General features: G+C 42.9%; 1 protein-coding gene across 12 annotated transcripts in view; it reads left to right on the top strand.

Moving 5' to 3' along the window:
- Nucleotides 1-692: 692 nt before the first annotated feature.
- The window catches only part of Ccdc85a (coiled-coil domain containing 85A), a 261,994-nt gene continuing 245,194 nt past the window's right edge, over nucleotides 693-17,492 (top strand). For all 12 annotated transcript variants that reach the window (XM_045148128.1, XM_045148129.1, XM_045148130.1 and 9 more), the window contains exons 1-2: nucleotides 693-956; nucleotides 7,403-8,351. In XM_045148128.1, coding sequence (XP_045004063.1) covers nucleotides 693-956; nucleotides 7,403-8,351 — 1,213 coding nt within the window. The remainder of the gene's footprint in view (nucleotides 957-7,402; nucleotides 8,352-17,492) is intronic.

The following is a 17,492-nucleotide window of genomic DNA, read 5'->3' on the forward strand; positions in this document are numbered from 1 at the left end:
CCTCTTGGGTCGGAAAGCGCAGAGCGCGCGGGGGACCCGGAGGCCGTAGAGCGAGCGGCAGCCGCGTCCGCCCGGGCGGGGGGTGCCGGGGCTGCGGGCGTCCTCGGGCGCCAGGCTCTTCCTCCAGCCGGCCCTCCACCCACACCGTCCTCGCCCGCCTAGCTAGAGACACGGTTCCCTGCGCGGCTTCGGGGGAACAGAGCCCGCTGGTGGCACCGAGCCTTCTGAGGCGCTTCGGCTTGGAGGGCTGGAGCCGCGGGGAGGCGTCGCGGAGACGGGGCGGCCTCAGGGCGCGGGGGGGAGGAAAGTGCGTGTGCACCTGGGCGTGTGACTTGGCGTGGGGGTGACAGTCTTCGGATCAGGACGGAGGACAGGGCCGGGGACTGAGGCGCAGACCTCTGGTCCCCCGCCCCGCTGGTTCCCGCTCCGGGCGCCCCTCACCATGGGCTTGGGCGGAGTTGGGACGGGCCGAGGCCGCCGCCGGCTGTTGGCTGTCCGGCTCCGTGGGTTCACGGGTGCGCTCGCGGGGATGGCGAGGTAGGATGGGCGACCGACGCGACCCCCGCCGCCTCGCCGCAGCGGTCCCGGGGCGGAGCCGCTGACTCTCCCGTGCGCACACGGGTGTGGACCGAGGCGGCCGCGGCCGCTCGCTTCGCATCTTCTGCCCACTCTCCTGTCTCCGCGCGGACACCATGTCGAAGGCGGCTGGAGGCGCAGCGGCGGCCGCGGAAAGTTGTCCTTCGGCCGCGGCGGCGGGCTCCTCGGCCGCCGCGGGCGTGGAGGATCTGTCCAAAGTGTCGGACGAGGAGCTGCTGCAGTGGAGCAAGGAGGAGCTGATCCGCAGCCTGCGGCGCGCGGAGGCCGAGAAGGTGAGCGCGATGCTGGACCACAGCAACCTGATCCGAGAGGTGAATCGTCGGCTGCAGCTGCACCTGGGCGAGATCCGCGGGCTCAAGGTGAGTGCTGGGCCTGGCCTGGAGGCTTGGCTAGACGGGGCGGGGAGCTAAGCGCCTAGCGGAGGTGGGGCACCGGCATGCTTTCCCTCTCTCCTTCAACAGGTGGTCTCCCTCCCCACTTTCCGGTATGCACCCCTGGTTTCCATCTCCAGCTCTTCGGAAAGTTTTGCAAACTTTGGAGGTTTTTGCTTCCCTTCTTTATCCCATACAGAGAGCGCCTTCTCTCTCCTGTCCTTCTGAGGCCCTAGGGGCGAGTACTAGCGAGTCAAGAAAGAAGGCGATGGGCATGCAGAACCTTTAATTTCCTTGGAAATCTGGAAAATCGATGTTTTGAGGAGCTAGGTGACAGTGACCCAGGGGGAAAAAAAGCCAGCGAGCTACTTAGCACAGGGCCAGGCCATCTTCGCTGTTAGGGGTCGGGTGTAGCTGCTCTGGCACCACCAGCTGGGCTTGTGGGGAATCAGAGGGCGAAGAAAGGACACCACTGCCAAAAGGGTGGAGGGCCTCAGGCTGCTTTGTATTGTCTCCCCTCCCCCAGGCAGAGGAGCATCGGTTCTTGGTTCTCGTATTATTTCCTCGCTCTGCTCCTGTGATGTCCTTGGCCCCTCCTTCAGTTGGTGTCAATTGGAATTGCTTTATTTCCCCTCCCAACACACCCCATTTTGCTACTGATTTTATTCAGCATGGGTTCAGTAAGGGAGGTGCTGCTTCGTTTTTAGCCAGATCTTTCTCTTCTGTTACAAAAGAGGGGACCCAGAAGCCCCACTAACTTTCCTTTCCCCTTGGAGAGCTCTAGGTGCGCCAGCAGTATGCCAGCCAGGTTGCTGCAGACCTGGTGGGGTGGTCGGGAACCGCCCTGCTGGTGGGGTGGCATGCACTGCAAACTTCCTCTCCTCACAGCTTGCCTGGTGCCTCCTAGTATTCCTTCCTCTCATTGTTCTGCTTTTGTTTATAGGAAGTCAGACACAAACGAATTCAGTGCAGGGACCTCAGGGAGCACATTCCCGCAGGCACAAGCTGTTCTGTCCCTTTCCAGTTCCACTCCACTACTCAGGCGGTAGATGTCGTTCCTTAATTGCCTCCATGCCCAGCTCTGGGATTCTGGGGCAAAGAGAAGTGGGAGGGGTCGGGTGTCCTGGTCTCACGTATGTGTAGCCCTAGAGGAGGTGGCTCCCTGAGGCCCAACCTCCCTGTCATAGACTGTGTGAAGTCAGAAATATTTCCACAGTCAAAATCCTAGGGCATGCTCTCTGTCTTATTTTAATTCATTAGTAGCGGATAATTTATGAAGTACCAGGCTCTGGGGAGTTGAGAGGCAGAGTATGATAGTGGGAAGATGATCTCAGAAGTAGGTTTGAATTAAGAATCTTCATATTTCAGGGAAAAAAACTGGGTAATTTCTCAGATCCTCATTTTATTTGTCAATAACATATGAACGATAACATTTATTTCCTAGGGTGTTGAGAGAATAAGTCACAACAGAGTAGGAAGGTTTAATTGGAATTGAGTACAAGATGTGGTGGTTACTGTCACGAGGAGAGTAAATGTGCAGCTCTGGGTGCACCGGATCAGTTTTTTTTCCCCTCTAATTTCTAAGAAAGCTGGACAATAAGATTAGTTTGTCTGTCTCCACAGTAATTTTCTTGACTTGGCCCATTTTCCCCCCTTTGGTTTTTCGAGGTAGCGTCTCATTCTGGCCCAGGCTGACCTGGAATTCACTATGTAGTCTCAGGGTGGCCTCAAACTCACTGCGATCTTCCTACTTCTGCCTGTTTAGTGCTTGGATAAATCTCTCCAGTGCATCACATCTAAATATTTTTAAGGGTGTTAGGAGGGAGTGCAGTTGTACAATTTGGTCAGCTTAAGAAGATGGTTCACCTCTCTGAGATTTAGCCTTCAGGCCTGCTCCAAGGGGATTGTAGCTCCACTAAATGTTACAGAGAAGCAGGAACCCCAACAAGGTCAGAAGTTTTCTCAAGGTCACACAGATGAAGATGTTCACAATAGGCTTAGTTGACATTCTGTACTTTGAATGTTTGGGGCCAAAAGGGCATGGTGAAAGGAGATGTTGGCTGGGGTGCTCATGTACAAGGAACACCCTTAAAAATATTTAGATGCGATGCACTGGAGAGATGGTTTAGCAGTTAAGACATCTGCCTGCAAAGCCAAAGGACCCAAGTTTGATTCCTCAGGACCCACTTTAAGCCAGATGCACAAGGTGGTGCATGCATCTGGAGTTCATTTGCAGTGGCAAGAGGCCCTGGCATGCCCATTCTCTCCCTCCCTCTTTCTCTTTGTCTCTCTTAAAAAATGCATATTAAGTAGAGTGAACACATGTCAACATCCAGGTTATTCTGACCTGCAATTCTGTCAGGGGCTGCTTTGGAGGAACTGTACCTCTGTAGTCTGATTGAATTAATTTCACTTGGCCCCTAAGCCCTACTAAAAAAGAACAAACTAAAACAATTATTCTATAACATGGTAATATGGGTTGAAACTTTGGGTGGACTTAAGTTTTCAGACACTTGGATATTATCTTGAGGCCTATGAAGACATTGAAAGAAAATCTAGTGTTTTGAAAAAGAAATTCCGTGTCTTAATGTCTCAGAATTGAAGAAGCTGGCTTATGGGGTTATTAATTCAAGCTGGTTGCTTAGCTGTTCATAAGAGGTAAAGTGAATAGCTCAAAATTGGAAATAAATCATATTTCCAAGAAAATTTAATAATTGGGAGAAGGAGCTGTGATAAAAGTAAGTGGTCCCCAAACTCTGCATACACCCAATATCACCAGTCAGTTCTGTTTGCATTACTGTTAGGAGAAGTCAGGCATGGTTCAGTACAGTCACATGGAACATTTATTCATATGAAGGACATTATTGGAGCTCTCTGTCACATGGCAAGCATGTTAAACATTTTTGAAGATTAGCAGAATTAATTTTGTTTAGCATTATTTTGTCTGAATGGTCACAGCTTCTGATTTCCTCTAGGTAGAATAGAAGGGAGACTAGATGGGAAGAGGAAAGAGATCAGTGGGAGTGATCAGTGAGAGGGGGACAAGAGAAGGCAGCAGGGGGATGAATATAATCAGAACACATTATATATTTGTATATATATATGAGAAAATGGCATAATGACACCAATTACATCAATTAATATATGCTAAAATATAAAATAAGAAATGGTCCATAAATACATATTGTGTTCACTGTATGCAGGGCACCATGACAGGTATGTGTTATGTACAAAGACAGACATTAGAATCTGCTTCCGAGATTGCAAAATCTCTACATGAGTAAAGGAAAGTTGATATTCTATGCTCAAGTATGTCATATACATTAAGCAATAAAAGAAAGAAATTACCTCACTCATGCATTTCTGGGTGATAGTCTGGTGCTGAGGGGCACTTCTCAGAGGAATCATTCATGTGTTTAAGCATGCATAGATGAAAAGATGATATGTTCTAGTTGGAATACACAGACATAACCAAGGCTTATACTTATTTGACAGAAAGGAAGCTAGAGGCAGAGAGAGGAGGGAGGCTTTAAGGTCTGGCCTGAATTTATTCATTTTCCCAGCAAAAGAGGAGGTGTTGTGGGTTGTTAGTAGGAGGGGCTGAACATACAGAGAAGATTTTGTTTTTATTCAATTAAAAAAAACCAAAAAACTTTAGTCATGCATGGTGGTGCATGCCTTTAGTCCCAGCCCTTGGGAGACAGAGGTAGGAGGATCACTGTGAGTTCAAAGCCACCCTGAGATTACAGAATGAATTCCAGGTCAGCCAGAGCTAGAGTATGAACCTACCTCAAAAACCAAAACAATAAAAAAAATCTTTATTTGTACGCCGGGCATGGTGGCACACGCCTTTAATCCCAGCACTCGGGAGGCAGAGGTAGGAGGATTACCGTGAGTTCGAGGCCACCCTGAGACTCTATAGTGAATTCAAGGTCAGCCTGGGCTAGAGTGAGACCCTACCTAGAAAAAACAAAAACAAAACAAAACAAAACAAAACAAAAAAATCTTTATTTGTGAGCAGAGAAGGATAGAGCGTGACTGAGTATGGACTTACCAGGGCCTCTTGCCACTTGAAATGAACTCCAGACACATGAACCACTTTGTGCATCTGGCTTCATGTGGGTATTGGGGAATTGAACCCAGGCTGGCAGATTTTACAAGCAAGTGCCTTTAATCACTGAGCAATCTTCACAACCCCTCCCCCCTTTTAAGACCATTGTGACCAAGGAGTGCATGGACTGCAGTTAATGAGGGAAGACCCAGATGGTAGATAAAGGCAGGGGGAAGGGAACAAACAGAGGTTGGCAAGGGTAAGGCTAGAGGTCATAAAGTGGCCCTGAGGGACAAAAGGAAGTGGTGGGCATTGGAAATAATGAAGCAGAATTGTTGGTAATGTTGAGTGAGAGAGTTGAAAGTAAATTGCCTGGGCTTCTTCTCCTGGCTTTACATTTCTTTCCTCTTTAGTCCTTCTTCAGGAGTGAAGGGCTTGGCTGACAGATGTTTTATAGTTTACTTTATAGTCTTGTCAGGGGGAGTGTTGGAATGCACCCATGTTTAAAAGAAGTAACTCCTTTTTCTTAATGCTTCTAGTTCTGGATTGTGTGGTGGAGGCATAGGTCAGAGTTCTTCAGGCACTGGCTAGCAGAACCACCATTATTTCTTCCCTACAAAATCATAGTACTTCTTTTGCTGTATGTATGACTGGTGAATAGGTGGGTGCAGAATGCAGTTTTAGATTTCTTAAGTTTCAGGTGACTACAGTGGGGGTGCCATATTGGATATATAGAGGAATGAACAATTGAGGCCTCTGTTCTTCTGACTCCAGTGGAAATGGAAGTTTGACTTAGTAGGCACACATATGTATGCATGTGGCTATACTGTAATCACTTCAAGAGAGAATGTGTAAGATTATGGTGTAGAGGGAAGAAATGAACCCTTTTTCTTTCTTTTAAGAATATATTATTTATTTATTTGAGAGAGAGAGAGAAAGAGAAGGGGCAAGTCAGGGCCTGTAGGCACTGCAAATAAACTCTGGATACATGTGCCCCCTTGTGCATCTGGCTTATATCGGTCCTGGGGAATCAAACAGGGTCCTTTGGCTTTGCAGGCAAGTGCCTTAAATGCCAAGTCATCTCTCCAGCCCAAGAAATGGACCTTCTTTATATTGGGATAGACCTTTTGAATGACTACTATGGAGGAGTGACATAAAATGAGCCCTGATGATTGTGTAGAATCCAAAGGATAGATAGCATTGACAGGAGAGAGGAGAAAGACTGCTGTAGTCAGAGTTGGTGGTACTCAGAAAGTGATTTTCACCTTCTCCATGTGTTCAAGCCACCAGTATCCTTTTGCTTGGACCATGTAGTCTCCTCATTGGTCTCCATCATTTTATTGCTTTTGCATTTGCCCTATAGTTTTCTGGAATCATCTTTATCACATGACTGCTTCTTCATTTCACTTAGATCTTTGCTCACAAAAGCTGTCTCTTAAAACAGTTTTTAACTATTATATGTTACCACTTTCTATACTTGATTTTGAATGCTGTAGGTAGAATGTTAGGGTCTTTTCTCAGTAGTAAAGTAGGTGCCAGGAATAACCCTGGATTCTTCTAGAGCAATAGAGTGGCCAGAGGTAATGTTTTCTAAGAAGTACCATTTGGGGAAAGGCAGTAAAGTGTTAGGAGCTCATTGTGGTTCATGGACTTTTCTGGGGTTGAACAGAAGTATGTGAGTAGAGTGGGATGTGCAGGACTGAAATGCCCTTAGAAGGCATTTTCCCTAGTGGGGGCAGGGCTGGGTACTGGGATTGACAGTGCACCTGTGGTCTGAAATCTGAAATCTAAGCAGAATTTGATCACTGTGTGGATGCTGCTTTAGAGCATCTAAGCATGTTCTAGGTCACAAGCAGTCCCTCGTCATCCTCTTCCCCCTTTTCTCTCATTCTGAAGACAGAATGTAGGCTAGGCTGTTCTAGAACAGACTATCCAGTCCAGGCTGGCCTGGAACGCCCAGCCATCCTCCTGCTTAAGGCTCCCACATGTTAGGATTATGATGATGAGTCACTGTGTTGGTCACTTTATTTATTGAGAGTGGCCAGGGAGCCTTGACTCTCATTGATTTCCTGTTTGTTAACTGGCTGTTCTATAAATATAAATGAGTAAAGCCATATGAAATACAATTTCTCCAGCTATACAAGAACCATAATTATTTTTCCCTTAAAATTCTGGTGTAGCACTGGATTAAAAAATGCAAATAGATTATTATGCATAGAACATCTATTAGTTTAACCTTTACGAAAAGCTATAGACCTTCAGGTTCCTACCATCCTCTCACCTCCTCTCTTACCTTCCTAGAGAATTCACCAGTTCCAGGTGATCCCATTAGAGGAGTCAGGGCTGGATGCTGCCTCCTTTCAATGGTTGTCTCTCTTTTCAGGACATTAACCAGAAACTCCAGGAGGACAATCAGGAACTGAGGGACCTCTGCTGTTTTCTCGACGATGACCGGCAGAAAGGCAAAAGAGTGTCCCGGGAGTGGCAGAGGCTGGGCCGCTACACAGCTGGTGTAATGCACAAGGAGGTGGCCCTGTACCTGCAGAAGCTGAAGGAGCTGGAGGTGAAGCAGGAGGAGGTGGTGAAGGAGAACATGGAACTCAAAGAGCTTTGTGTGCTTCTGGATGAGGAGAAGGGCGCGGGCTGTGCCGGCAGCCGGTGCTCCATCGACAGCCAGGCCAGCTTGTGCCAACTGGTGGCCTCCGCGGCGCCGTGCGTGAGGGATGTGGGCGATGGCAGCAGCACCTCCAGTACTGGCAGCACCGACAGCCCTGACCACCACAAGCACCATGCGAGTGGGGGCAGCCCCGAGCACCTGCAGAAGCCTCGGGGCGAGGGCAGCCCAGAGCACTCCAAGCACCGGAGCGCCAGCCCCGAACACCTACAGAAACCTAGGGCTTCTGGCACCCCAGATCACCCAAAAGCACTGAAAGGTCCCAGCCCTGAGCACCAGAAGCCCTTGTGCAAAGGCAGTCCTGAACAGCAGAGGCACCTGCATCCAGGGAGCAGCCCGGAAATGCTGCCCAAGCACGTGCTGAGTGGGAGCCCCGAGCATTTCCAGAAGCACAGGTCGGGGGGTAGCCCCGAGCACGGCAGGCACAGCGGAGGAAGCCAGGAGCATCTGCAGAGGCACTCGCTTGGCGGGAGCCTGGAACACCTTCCCAGAGCCAGGGGCACCAGCCCGGAGCATCTCAAACAGCATCTTGGGGGAAGCCCTGACCTCAAACACGTAGGAGGAGGTGGCGGTGGAGGCAGCAGGGAGGGCACCCTGCGACGGCAGGCGCAAGAGGACACTTCGCCCCATCACCGGAATGTCTACAGTGGCATGAACGGTGGGTCAGTACGTGCTGGGCAACTCAGCAGACAGCTGGAATAGGTGATGGCTGCAAAAGTCAGCCTTACCAAGCAAGAGCTAGCTCTGGCTAAGGGGTAGATAGGGAGGAGATCTGACATTTGCTCTGAAATCATGAAAGTGTCTCCCCCGCACATTTCTTTAATTTTACCCAGCTGTTACCCAGAAAGACTCTGGCAGAGAGGTGCTCGGGGCGGGAGAGAAACAGTATCTCCTTGGGCGGCTGAGTTGCCAGGGTGAAATTTGTTCTCTAGTGGGTAAGGGTAGGTTCTTTGACAGTTTCGTGGTTGTGCTGTCTCTTACCAGGGATCACTTGTAGGATGGTGTTCTAATGATTTGCAAATTCAGTTAGTAGTTTTTATGGGAAGAAATGAATATTTTCAAAGCAACACTGCAAAGAAATATCACATGCCTAACATGCTGCATGTGGGTTTACTTGATGCTTGTAGATATGCCTTTTTCTTGAGACTTTTTTGTTTTAATTGAGTTGGGGACCGATGTACAAATCTGACTTTTATTTGTATTTAAAATGTAGCAAATAACTCCTTCACTATTCACAACCTCCACCCTCTTCTCAAGGTTTCCTAAGCATCTTTGACCCAGATGCTCTTAATGTGCAACATCTCTCTGGGGCATTTAAATGTGTCTTAAAAATGGGCAGACAGGTTTGAAGCTGCTTTGGTTTGTATCTAAAGCTGCGGGCTTCTTTGTTGTTTGTATTGGAGGTTGGTGGCAGAGAGAAACCAGTTCCAATCTTGTGCTGAGGTCTGAAGGAGCCAACAGTGGCAGCTGATATGTCCTGATTGCTATGGGCAGCCTTGACTATACACTTCTCTACAAGAGATCAAAAAATCGTTTGGTTTTAGTATGGAGTGGTTCATTGGCCATGATGCTTGGCTTCACAGTCTGGAATGGGTTAATGTGAAGGTGTATCTAATGAATTTTTTATTTAGTGATAACTTTTTAATAAAATTGAAAAAACCTATGTGTAGTATGTTAAGGAAACTTTCCAATAAACTAAAAAGAAAGTACTGAGGGATAGGTTATTCACTAAAAAAATAGTTCTTTTCTTTAACTAGTTTATTTTTATTTTAAAACAATTGCTATTTATTTACAAATCTTCATTACAAATAATTACTGGCTACCATGTGATATATTGATCCTGTCTATAATGTAAAATAACTAGATAGATCAAGCAAATTAGCATGTGCATCCCTCGACGACTTACCCATTAAATTTTATGAGGGAACATTTGGCATTTTCTCAGTTATTTGGAGATATAAGATACATTGTTATGGATTCAAGTCATCCTGCTGTGTAGCAGATCTCAGGCCTACTCCTCCCATCTGAGTGAATCCTGTGCTTTTCGATTAGCTACTGCCATTTCCATCACCTCAGCCTCTAGTGATCATCATGCTCCTAATTCTGTGGGTTCAATATGAGTAGAGCCATGTACAAGTGAGGTCTTGTGACACTTGTCTATCTGTGCCTCGGTGGTTTCACGTATTATAATGTTCTTTAGTTTCATGTAAGTTGTTGTACATGACATTTCCCTCTTCTTATGACTTAATCATATTCTACTATACATATATGAATATATATATGTATATATATACATATATATGTGTGTGTGTATGTGTGTTTTATATATTTGCAAGCAGAGAGATACAAAGAGAGAGAGAGAGAGAGAGAGAGAGAGAGAAAGAGAAAAAGAGAGAGAGAGTATGTGCACACCAGGGCCTTTACCCACTGCACATGAACTCCAGATATATGTGCCACTTTGTGCATATGGCTTTACATGGGTACTGGGGAATTAAACCTGAGTCATTAGGCTTTGCAGGCAAGTGCCTTAACTGCTGAGCCATCTCTCCAATACTATGAAATATTTTCTTATGTCAGTCATCCACTGATGGAATGCTTAGGTTAATTCTGTATCTTGGCTATTGTGACTATTATTATAATAAGCATGAGGGTGCAAATATCTATTTGACACCTTGATTTCATTTCCTTTGGATGTATTTCCAGAAGTGGGATTATTGGATTAGAGTGGTTCTTTGGACAGTTCTAATGGAGAGCTTTAATACATAAACATACTGTAATTTGATCACATTCTCATCCTATCCTTTTCCCCCTTCCCCATCTCAATTCCATTGGCAACCCTTCTCTTTCCATGCAGTCTTTCCTCTATTTTGGTGTCTCATTTCTTTTGTTATCCTCCATCTGCCATGAAGTGGCAGAAAGAGTATGAGTGCTGCTACCACTACTAAAGAGAGGAAGTTTCTCTATGGAGAGAGGGGTAGACATTGAAGTGACTAAACTGAAATTAAGAGGCTGTTGAGAGCTCAGCACTAAGTGAGACTGCTCTATTATCTAGTTTTTGAGGAACTGCTATACCATTTTCTTTCACTTATATTAAGAAATCATCGGGATGGAGAGATGGCTTAGCGGTTAAGCGCTTGCCTGTGAAGCCTAAGGACCCCGGTTCGAGGCTCAGTTCCCCAGGTCCCACGTTAGCCAGATGCACAAGGGGGCACACATGTCTAGAGTTCATTAGCAGAGGCTGGACAAGCCCTGGCGCACCCATTCTCTCTCTCTCCCTCTATCTGTCTTTCTCTCTGTGTCTGTCGCTCTCAAATAAATTAAAAAAAAAATTTTAAAAAGAAATCATTAGGTTCTTTCCAACAATGTGTCATTTGTTTTTGCATTTGCATTTCAGTAGTTATCTTTCATTTTTTAATAGAAGCCATTCAAACTGGTGTGTGGTGATACATCATTATATTTCATTTAGTTTACATTTGGATTAATTATACTGAGCATGTTTCTGCATACCTTTTGACCATATGTATATTTGGTTTTGAGAAATATGTTTCAAGCCTGTTGTCCATTTTTAAAAATTAGGTGATTTTCTTTGGTATTGGAAGAAGTGAGCACTTCATAGAGTTTGAGTAATCAGCTTTCATCAGATGCATGGTTTGAAACTATGTCCCCCTTTCTGTGGCTGCCACTTCACCTTGTCAGTTGCTTCCTTTGCTATGTGGAGCTTTTTAATGTGTTGCAATCCTATTTTATACATTACTTTGTTGCCTGTGTTTTGGTGGTCTTATCTAAAAATCGTTGCCAGGCTATTGTCTTGGAACTTGTGCCCTATGGCTTGGTTGAGTAATTTTACAGTTTCAGTTTTATATGCAATTCTTTAATCCATTTTCATTATCTCATGTTGATTTTCATGTATGCTGTATGATAAAGATATCTAATATTTTGTATTAGGTATAATAGTTTTTTTTAGACTAGGATTTTTTTATATAAAATTATATCATTAGCAATAACAGGCCGTTTTACTCCTTTCTTTTCTGTTAGGATACTTTTTATTTCTATCATTTACATAATTACCCTGGCAAGAATTCCAGTCCTGTGTGAAATGAAATGATGAGAGTGGGCATTTAGAGGAAAATGTTCACATTTTCCCTGTTGAAAACTGATATTAGTCACAGGTTTGCTACATTGGCCTTTTCTATTCTGAGGTCTCTGTATTTGATATGTTGATTTCTTTTTACATGAAAGGATATTGATGTTTTTTCAAATATTATTCATGATTTTATCAAAAGTATTCCTCTATTTTAATCAATGTATGATTTACCTGAAAAGATTTAGGTACAACTTTGAAATAATGCTATCCATTTATTAAGTTATATCTTTATATAAAGATGAAAATACATTGTGACTTATTGTTGCCTGGATTCATGTAAACTTAGTCATCCATGCAAATATTTCTTGAAATTTAACAATGCATATTATTGAATAGATATGTTTCTCAGGCAAATGCCGTAACCTCTAAGCCAGCTTCCCAGTCCTCTTGTGTCTGTTTTTAAATTATTTATTTATTTATTTGAGAGATAGAAAGAGGGAGAGAGAGAAGAGAGAGAGAAAGAGAATGGGCACACCAGGGCCTTCAGCCACTGCAAATGAACTCCAGACACATGTGCCCCCTTGTGCATCTGGCTAATGTGGGTCCTGGGGAATTGAACCTAGGTCCTTTGGCTTTGCAGCAAACTCCTTAATTGCTAAGCCATCTCTTCAGCCCCTCTTGTATCTGTTTTTTAACCAAAGAATTGAGATAAGCCAGAATGAGAAAGATAACTTATAAACCATTACATTTTATTCATAAATATCAGGGATATGAGAGAGTGCGAGGGTTTGATGACTCAAGAAGGGAAAGTGGACATACCCATTGTCTGGAGAGAGGAAAAGTAGATTTGGCTAACCAAGGAAAGGAGAATGGGTCTTGAGAGCCCATGTGGTAGAACAAACATGGGCCCTGGACACAAAAATATTAAAAAGGTGTGTGTTTTGAAAGAAATGAAAAGACCATAAAAATAGTTACAGAGAGGGAAGGACATGGTCTTACCAGTGAGGAGACCCAGGTGTGGTGATGTGAACAGCCCAAGAGCCAGAAAGTGAATCTCTTTCTATGAGCCTAGTTAAGATATTTGGAGTCAGGGCTCAGGAAGAAGTTGGCATGCCTATTTCAAGTTTTGAAAGCCAATTGGCCTGGGCTCAGAGAAGGTGTTCCCCAACACCTGGGGGCAGCATGCACTCAAGAGAGAGAGAGAGATATGATTGGTTGAAGTGAGAAGTCACTGAATTCCAGTTCTGCAGCTGAGGTAGGTGGATAGAGAGTGTGACATAGGAAATATTTCCCACTGTGAGCCTTTTCTCTATCTGCCTTTTTGAAAAAAATTTTTAAAGGTAAGGTCTCACTCTAGTCCATGCTGACATGGAATTCACTATGTAGTCTCAGGGTAGCCTTGAACTCATGGCGATCCTCCTACCTCTACCTCCCAAGTGCTGGGATTAAAGGCGTGTGTCACCATACCCGGCTCTATCTGCCTTTTAGCTAAAGTACCTGACTAGTTCTTCTCAGAGGCAATATTGGTAGTTATCAGCAAAGAAGAGAAGAATAAACCCAACTCTCTTTTCGTGTTGTCTTCTTTCTTCTAAAGGTCAGAGAATTTCATAATTACCTTGGGCAAGTTCCCTTGGCTTTATTTGCACACATTATAGTGGACAATAACTGTACTTCCCCTGGGAGTTTACACAAGGTCCATGTATAAGTGTTTTGGCTTGTGGCTGTGAATGCTGGGGTTCTAAGTCATCTTCCTAATAATTTCTTGCTGCTTTTTAAGGTTATTTCTTGACATGGAGAAAATGGTCAAAAGCCCTTCCTCTGGTTCACAGTTCTTCAATAGTGACATTGATGACAGTTTGGATTGCCACATTGTATGAGGTGCTCCATTGTAGGAGGCTTAACAGTCATCAATCTTGGGATCTACCCATGAAAAAGTCTCTAGACACTGCCAAATATTCTGGGGAAGGATGTAGACAAAATTAAAGATGGAGTCTTGCTATGTTGCCTAAACTGACCTAGAATTAGTGATCCTCTAGTTTCCATCTCTACTTTCCTAGTGCTGGGTTTATAGGGTGTGTCACAATCTCATTACTTCTGCTCTTCATGGCAGTGGTTTCCAATCTAGCTACAGATTAAAGCCACGCCAGTAGCTCTGAAAATCTATCAGTGGTTGAACTGCATACTCAGAGATACAGATAAGAATTGATCTCAGTCTAGCCCTGGGCACTTTCAAAGAAGCATTGCCCCCCCCACCACCTCCTGTTCTGCACAATTCATAACTCATAACCCCATGGTGAATACCAGAAATCCCACTGAGAAGGGCTTTCAGTAGAATTGGGGTCAGGGAGGAGGGAAATGATGGTACCAGCACATGATATGTACAAAGATTCTACTTAAAAAAATGCTTATCAGGTGAGCTGAAGGAACCGATCAGGTAAAACTCCTCCTGTAAGTGGCTCTTGCTGAGATCACAGTGTGAATGAAAGTCTCAAAAACTCAAGCATCTCAGGAAGAAAACTGGTTTCAGTCTTTGCTTTGTCTGACTCCCAGATGGGGAAAAACTAGTCTTAGCAGGTACTGTGAAACTTTGTTTCTGTGTACTCTAGACAAGATGAAATGCTACTAGGTATGGGTTTAAATTTGCCTTTTTGTTCAGTGAGGTTGTTTGATTAATTTGGGAGAAGCACTAGTATATGAGTTGTGCAAGATGCCCTCCCTCCCCCACCTCCTTGTTTTGCTAAGGGTAGTGGACGTTGGTTGTATGTATAGATCACGAAAGTCTTGGAAGACAATGCTACATTCCAAATCTCACACTTCATAGATCTTACTTATTGTTCCAGGTTTTATGCTGAGGCTATTAATTAAGTAAGGAAGTCCACAGATAAAACAAAGTGGCCTTGTCTATGAAATCAAGATAACATGTATAGGGAGGAAGTCAGCAGGATTGTTCTGAAGCAAAGTTGTCTGTAATTATGTAGCAATACACTAAAGCTTGAATTATTTTTCCAATAAATCTTTTATTTTGATTAGAAAAAGTTAGAATATCATGAATATGTTTGGACAACAGAAAATGAGACTCTTATGGAAGTCCTTCAGTTATGGAATATTAGAACTGATTCTAAGGGAGGTCCTCCACGTTTATTTCCTGTTTTGTGAACATAGATGGTTAAAAGAATAGAGAATGTTTTTGCTGTAGCTTGTTTGCTATGACAATCTGGCAACCTTATATGCACTTTGAAAGGACATGGATTTGAGAAGTTTTGAAAAATAAAATTGATTTGTATGTACAAAGCACATTGTGTTAATCATAGACTGTGTTTTGGTATTATAGCACAGAAAGCTTAATATTATAAATGTAGTTTATTTATGAAAATTTCAAAGTCTCTGAGAGCCAAGTTGGAGACTTAGATGGTTTAGAAAATATTAGCTAGAGCAATGAAAGCTTTTCAGTTCAACTGAAAGTAATAGTACAAAGCTATACATGTTCTTTGAGTCTACTGAGCCATTTTATTCTTTTCTGTAAGATTATCAATTTTTGTGCACGTATATGTATATATTTATATCCATTTTAATACTCTAAAATTGAACCTAGCAATGACATTTAGTTGATTGGTCAAACAAATGTTTAAATACGTTTGGCATACAGCCACATAAAATAGTTACTGCCATGAATTAAAAGAATCTCTTGTAATTGGTTATCATCCTGTCATTTTTAGACCCAGTTGTAATCACTTAAGTGTTTATATGCTCTGACTTATTGCAACTTTTCAGGAGACATAATAGAAAACAGTATGATCATTACATTTTATCTGAAATAATTTAGAACAAAGTATGGAAAGTAAAAACCCTTCTTATTCCATGCCACTATAGAATAACAAAACAAAGAATCACATTAGAATTTTCAAAAATGTCAGATTGTAATAGATATGCATATATTCAAAAATACATGGACATATAAATACAATATCAATACAACATGTATAGACTATTTATTCAGTTATTATAATGACATATTATTCTGGAAGCACTTGTATAGGGAATTCAGTTAAGCCCCACTGGTAAAAAATAAAAACATGAAGCCAAATTTTGCCAAAGCTGAAATAAAAAAATGATATGTTTTATTTGTGCAACATCATGGGGTGGCATACTCTTAGTGGCAATATGTTTTCCAGACTAAGGCTTCTGACCTTAGGCTTTAAATTTTCTCAAACTTCACCCATGTACTTCTGGTGGTTAGTGATTGAACTGTATCTTCATTAACTGCTCCTGATGGATATTCTTTTTTTTTTTTTCTGAATGTTTCATTAAAAAATAAAGCTACCATTCTGTCAGTTGTATACCTTTCCACCCACAGGTGGTCGAACTCATTTTGTCATTGTTTCTCAATTCTGTTTTGCTGTTCTAATGGTCCAACAAAGCATGGGAAGTAGATAGCTACATTGCTTATAACTGTGTCTAAAACAAAATACATGACCTTGAGGTGTCCTTCTGTGAATAAAGTATCATCCTTCTCTGAGTATTTTGCCTTTTCAATGTTTGTTCTTTATTTTCTGAGTCTTGATTGTACTTCAGATAATTGAAGTATTTCTTTAATCAAAGAACTCACATAATTCTTGGGTACTTTGGCATAACCAAGTTGCGCTTAGTGGCATTTTAATATGTAATATTTTAATTTGGGTGCATATTTATGTTGAGCATTGTGCACATTTGAGAATTCATTTTGACTTTGATTCTGAGACATATTAGTGATAATTTCTTATTCTGAAGTAGGTGGATTTTTCAGAGTGCTAGGAAATTTGAGCTTCTACATCATTAGTAGGCCATGGAATACTTGAGAATAGACATGAAATCTCAGCACTAATTTATGAGCATCTGTAATCTGTAGTAGACTGAGGTTCAGGTAACTGCTGTGCCTGACACAAATTGATTTCTATTTAGAGTGCTATTCAAGTGTTTCCATTAGGAAGAACTGCTGTTATTTCTTCAGCAGAGGAGGCAGAAGAGGTGTTTAGAACCAGGAAAAGGGCTAAGGGCGTACCTGGTTGCATTATCATTCACATAAGAGCAATAATCTTCCTTTTACCAAGGTAAAAGGTAGTCACTGGGTTATGTACATGTAGCTTCTCATTTACAGTGTTTATATAACAAATGATGATGCGTACTGTGGAGCTTCTGTTACCTAATTATTATGGAAGAATATAAGAAGGTAGGAGTGTTTTGTTCTGGTCCACAGTTGAAATTAGGCACATAGGATAAATATAACTTGAGAAATGATACTTATTTCATTTTAATTTTTAATTCTTTGTAACCCTAGATATTTAGGTCTTCTCTAGCTTTTTTTTTATGAGACAAGGAAAAATAAGTTCAATTTCATAATTTCTCAGAGGCTATATTTGCATTATTTACGTCCTTTTCCTCCCTTCCTAGTGTTCTTCCTATCCCCTTTTCCTCCTTGCATACACACAGCATTTAATATCCTATATATATACTTAATGGACTTTAAACACTTTGACTTAAAAGATATTGTATGACTTATGTCATTCCTGCCTGTTCAACCTTCATTTTCAATTACACAGAGGAAGATGAGTCTTTTCATTTTTTGCACTGTTTTTCCTGATAGTACAGTTGTAGGATAGGATGTGATAACATTTTAAAATATGTATTTGCACGTGTGTGTGTGTGTGTGTGTGTGTGTGTGTGTGTGTGTATGTTGGG

This window comes from Jaculus jaculus, chromosome 4, assembly GCF_020740685.1.
Source record: "Jaculus jaculus isolate mJacJac1 chromosome 4, mJacJac1.mat.Y.cur, whole genome shotgun sequence".
NCBI classification, from domain to species: domain Eukaryota; kingdom Metazoa; phylum Chordata; class Mammalia; order Rodentia; family Dipodidae; genus Jaculus; species Jaculus jaculus.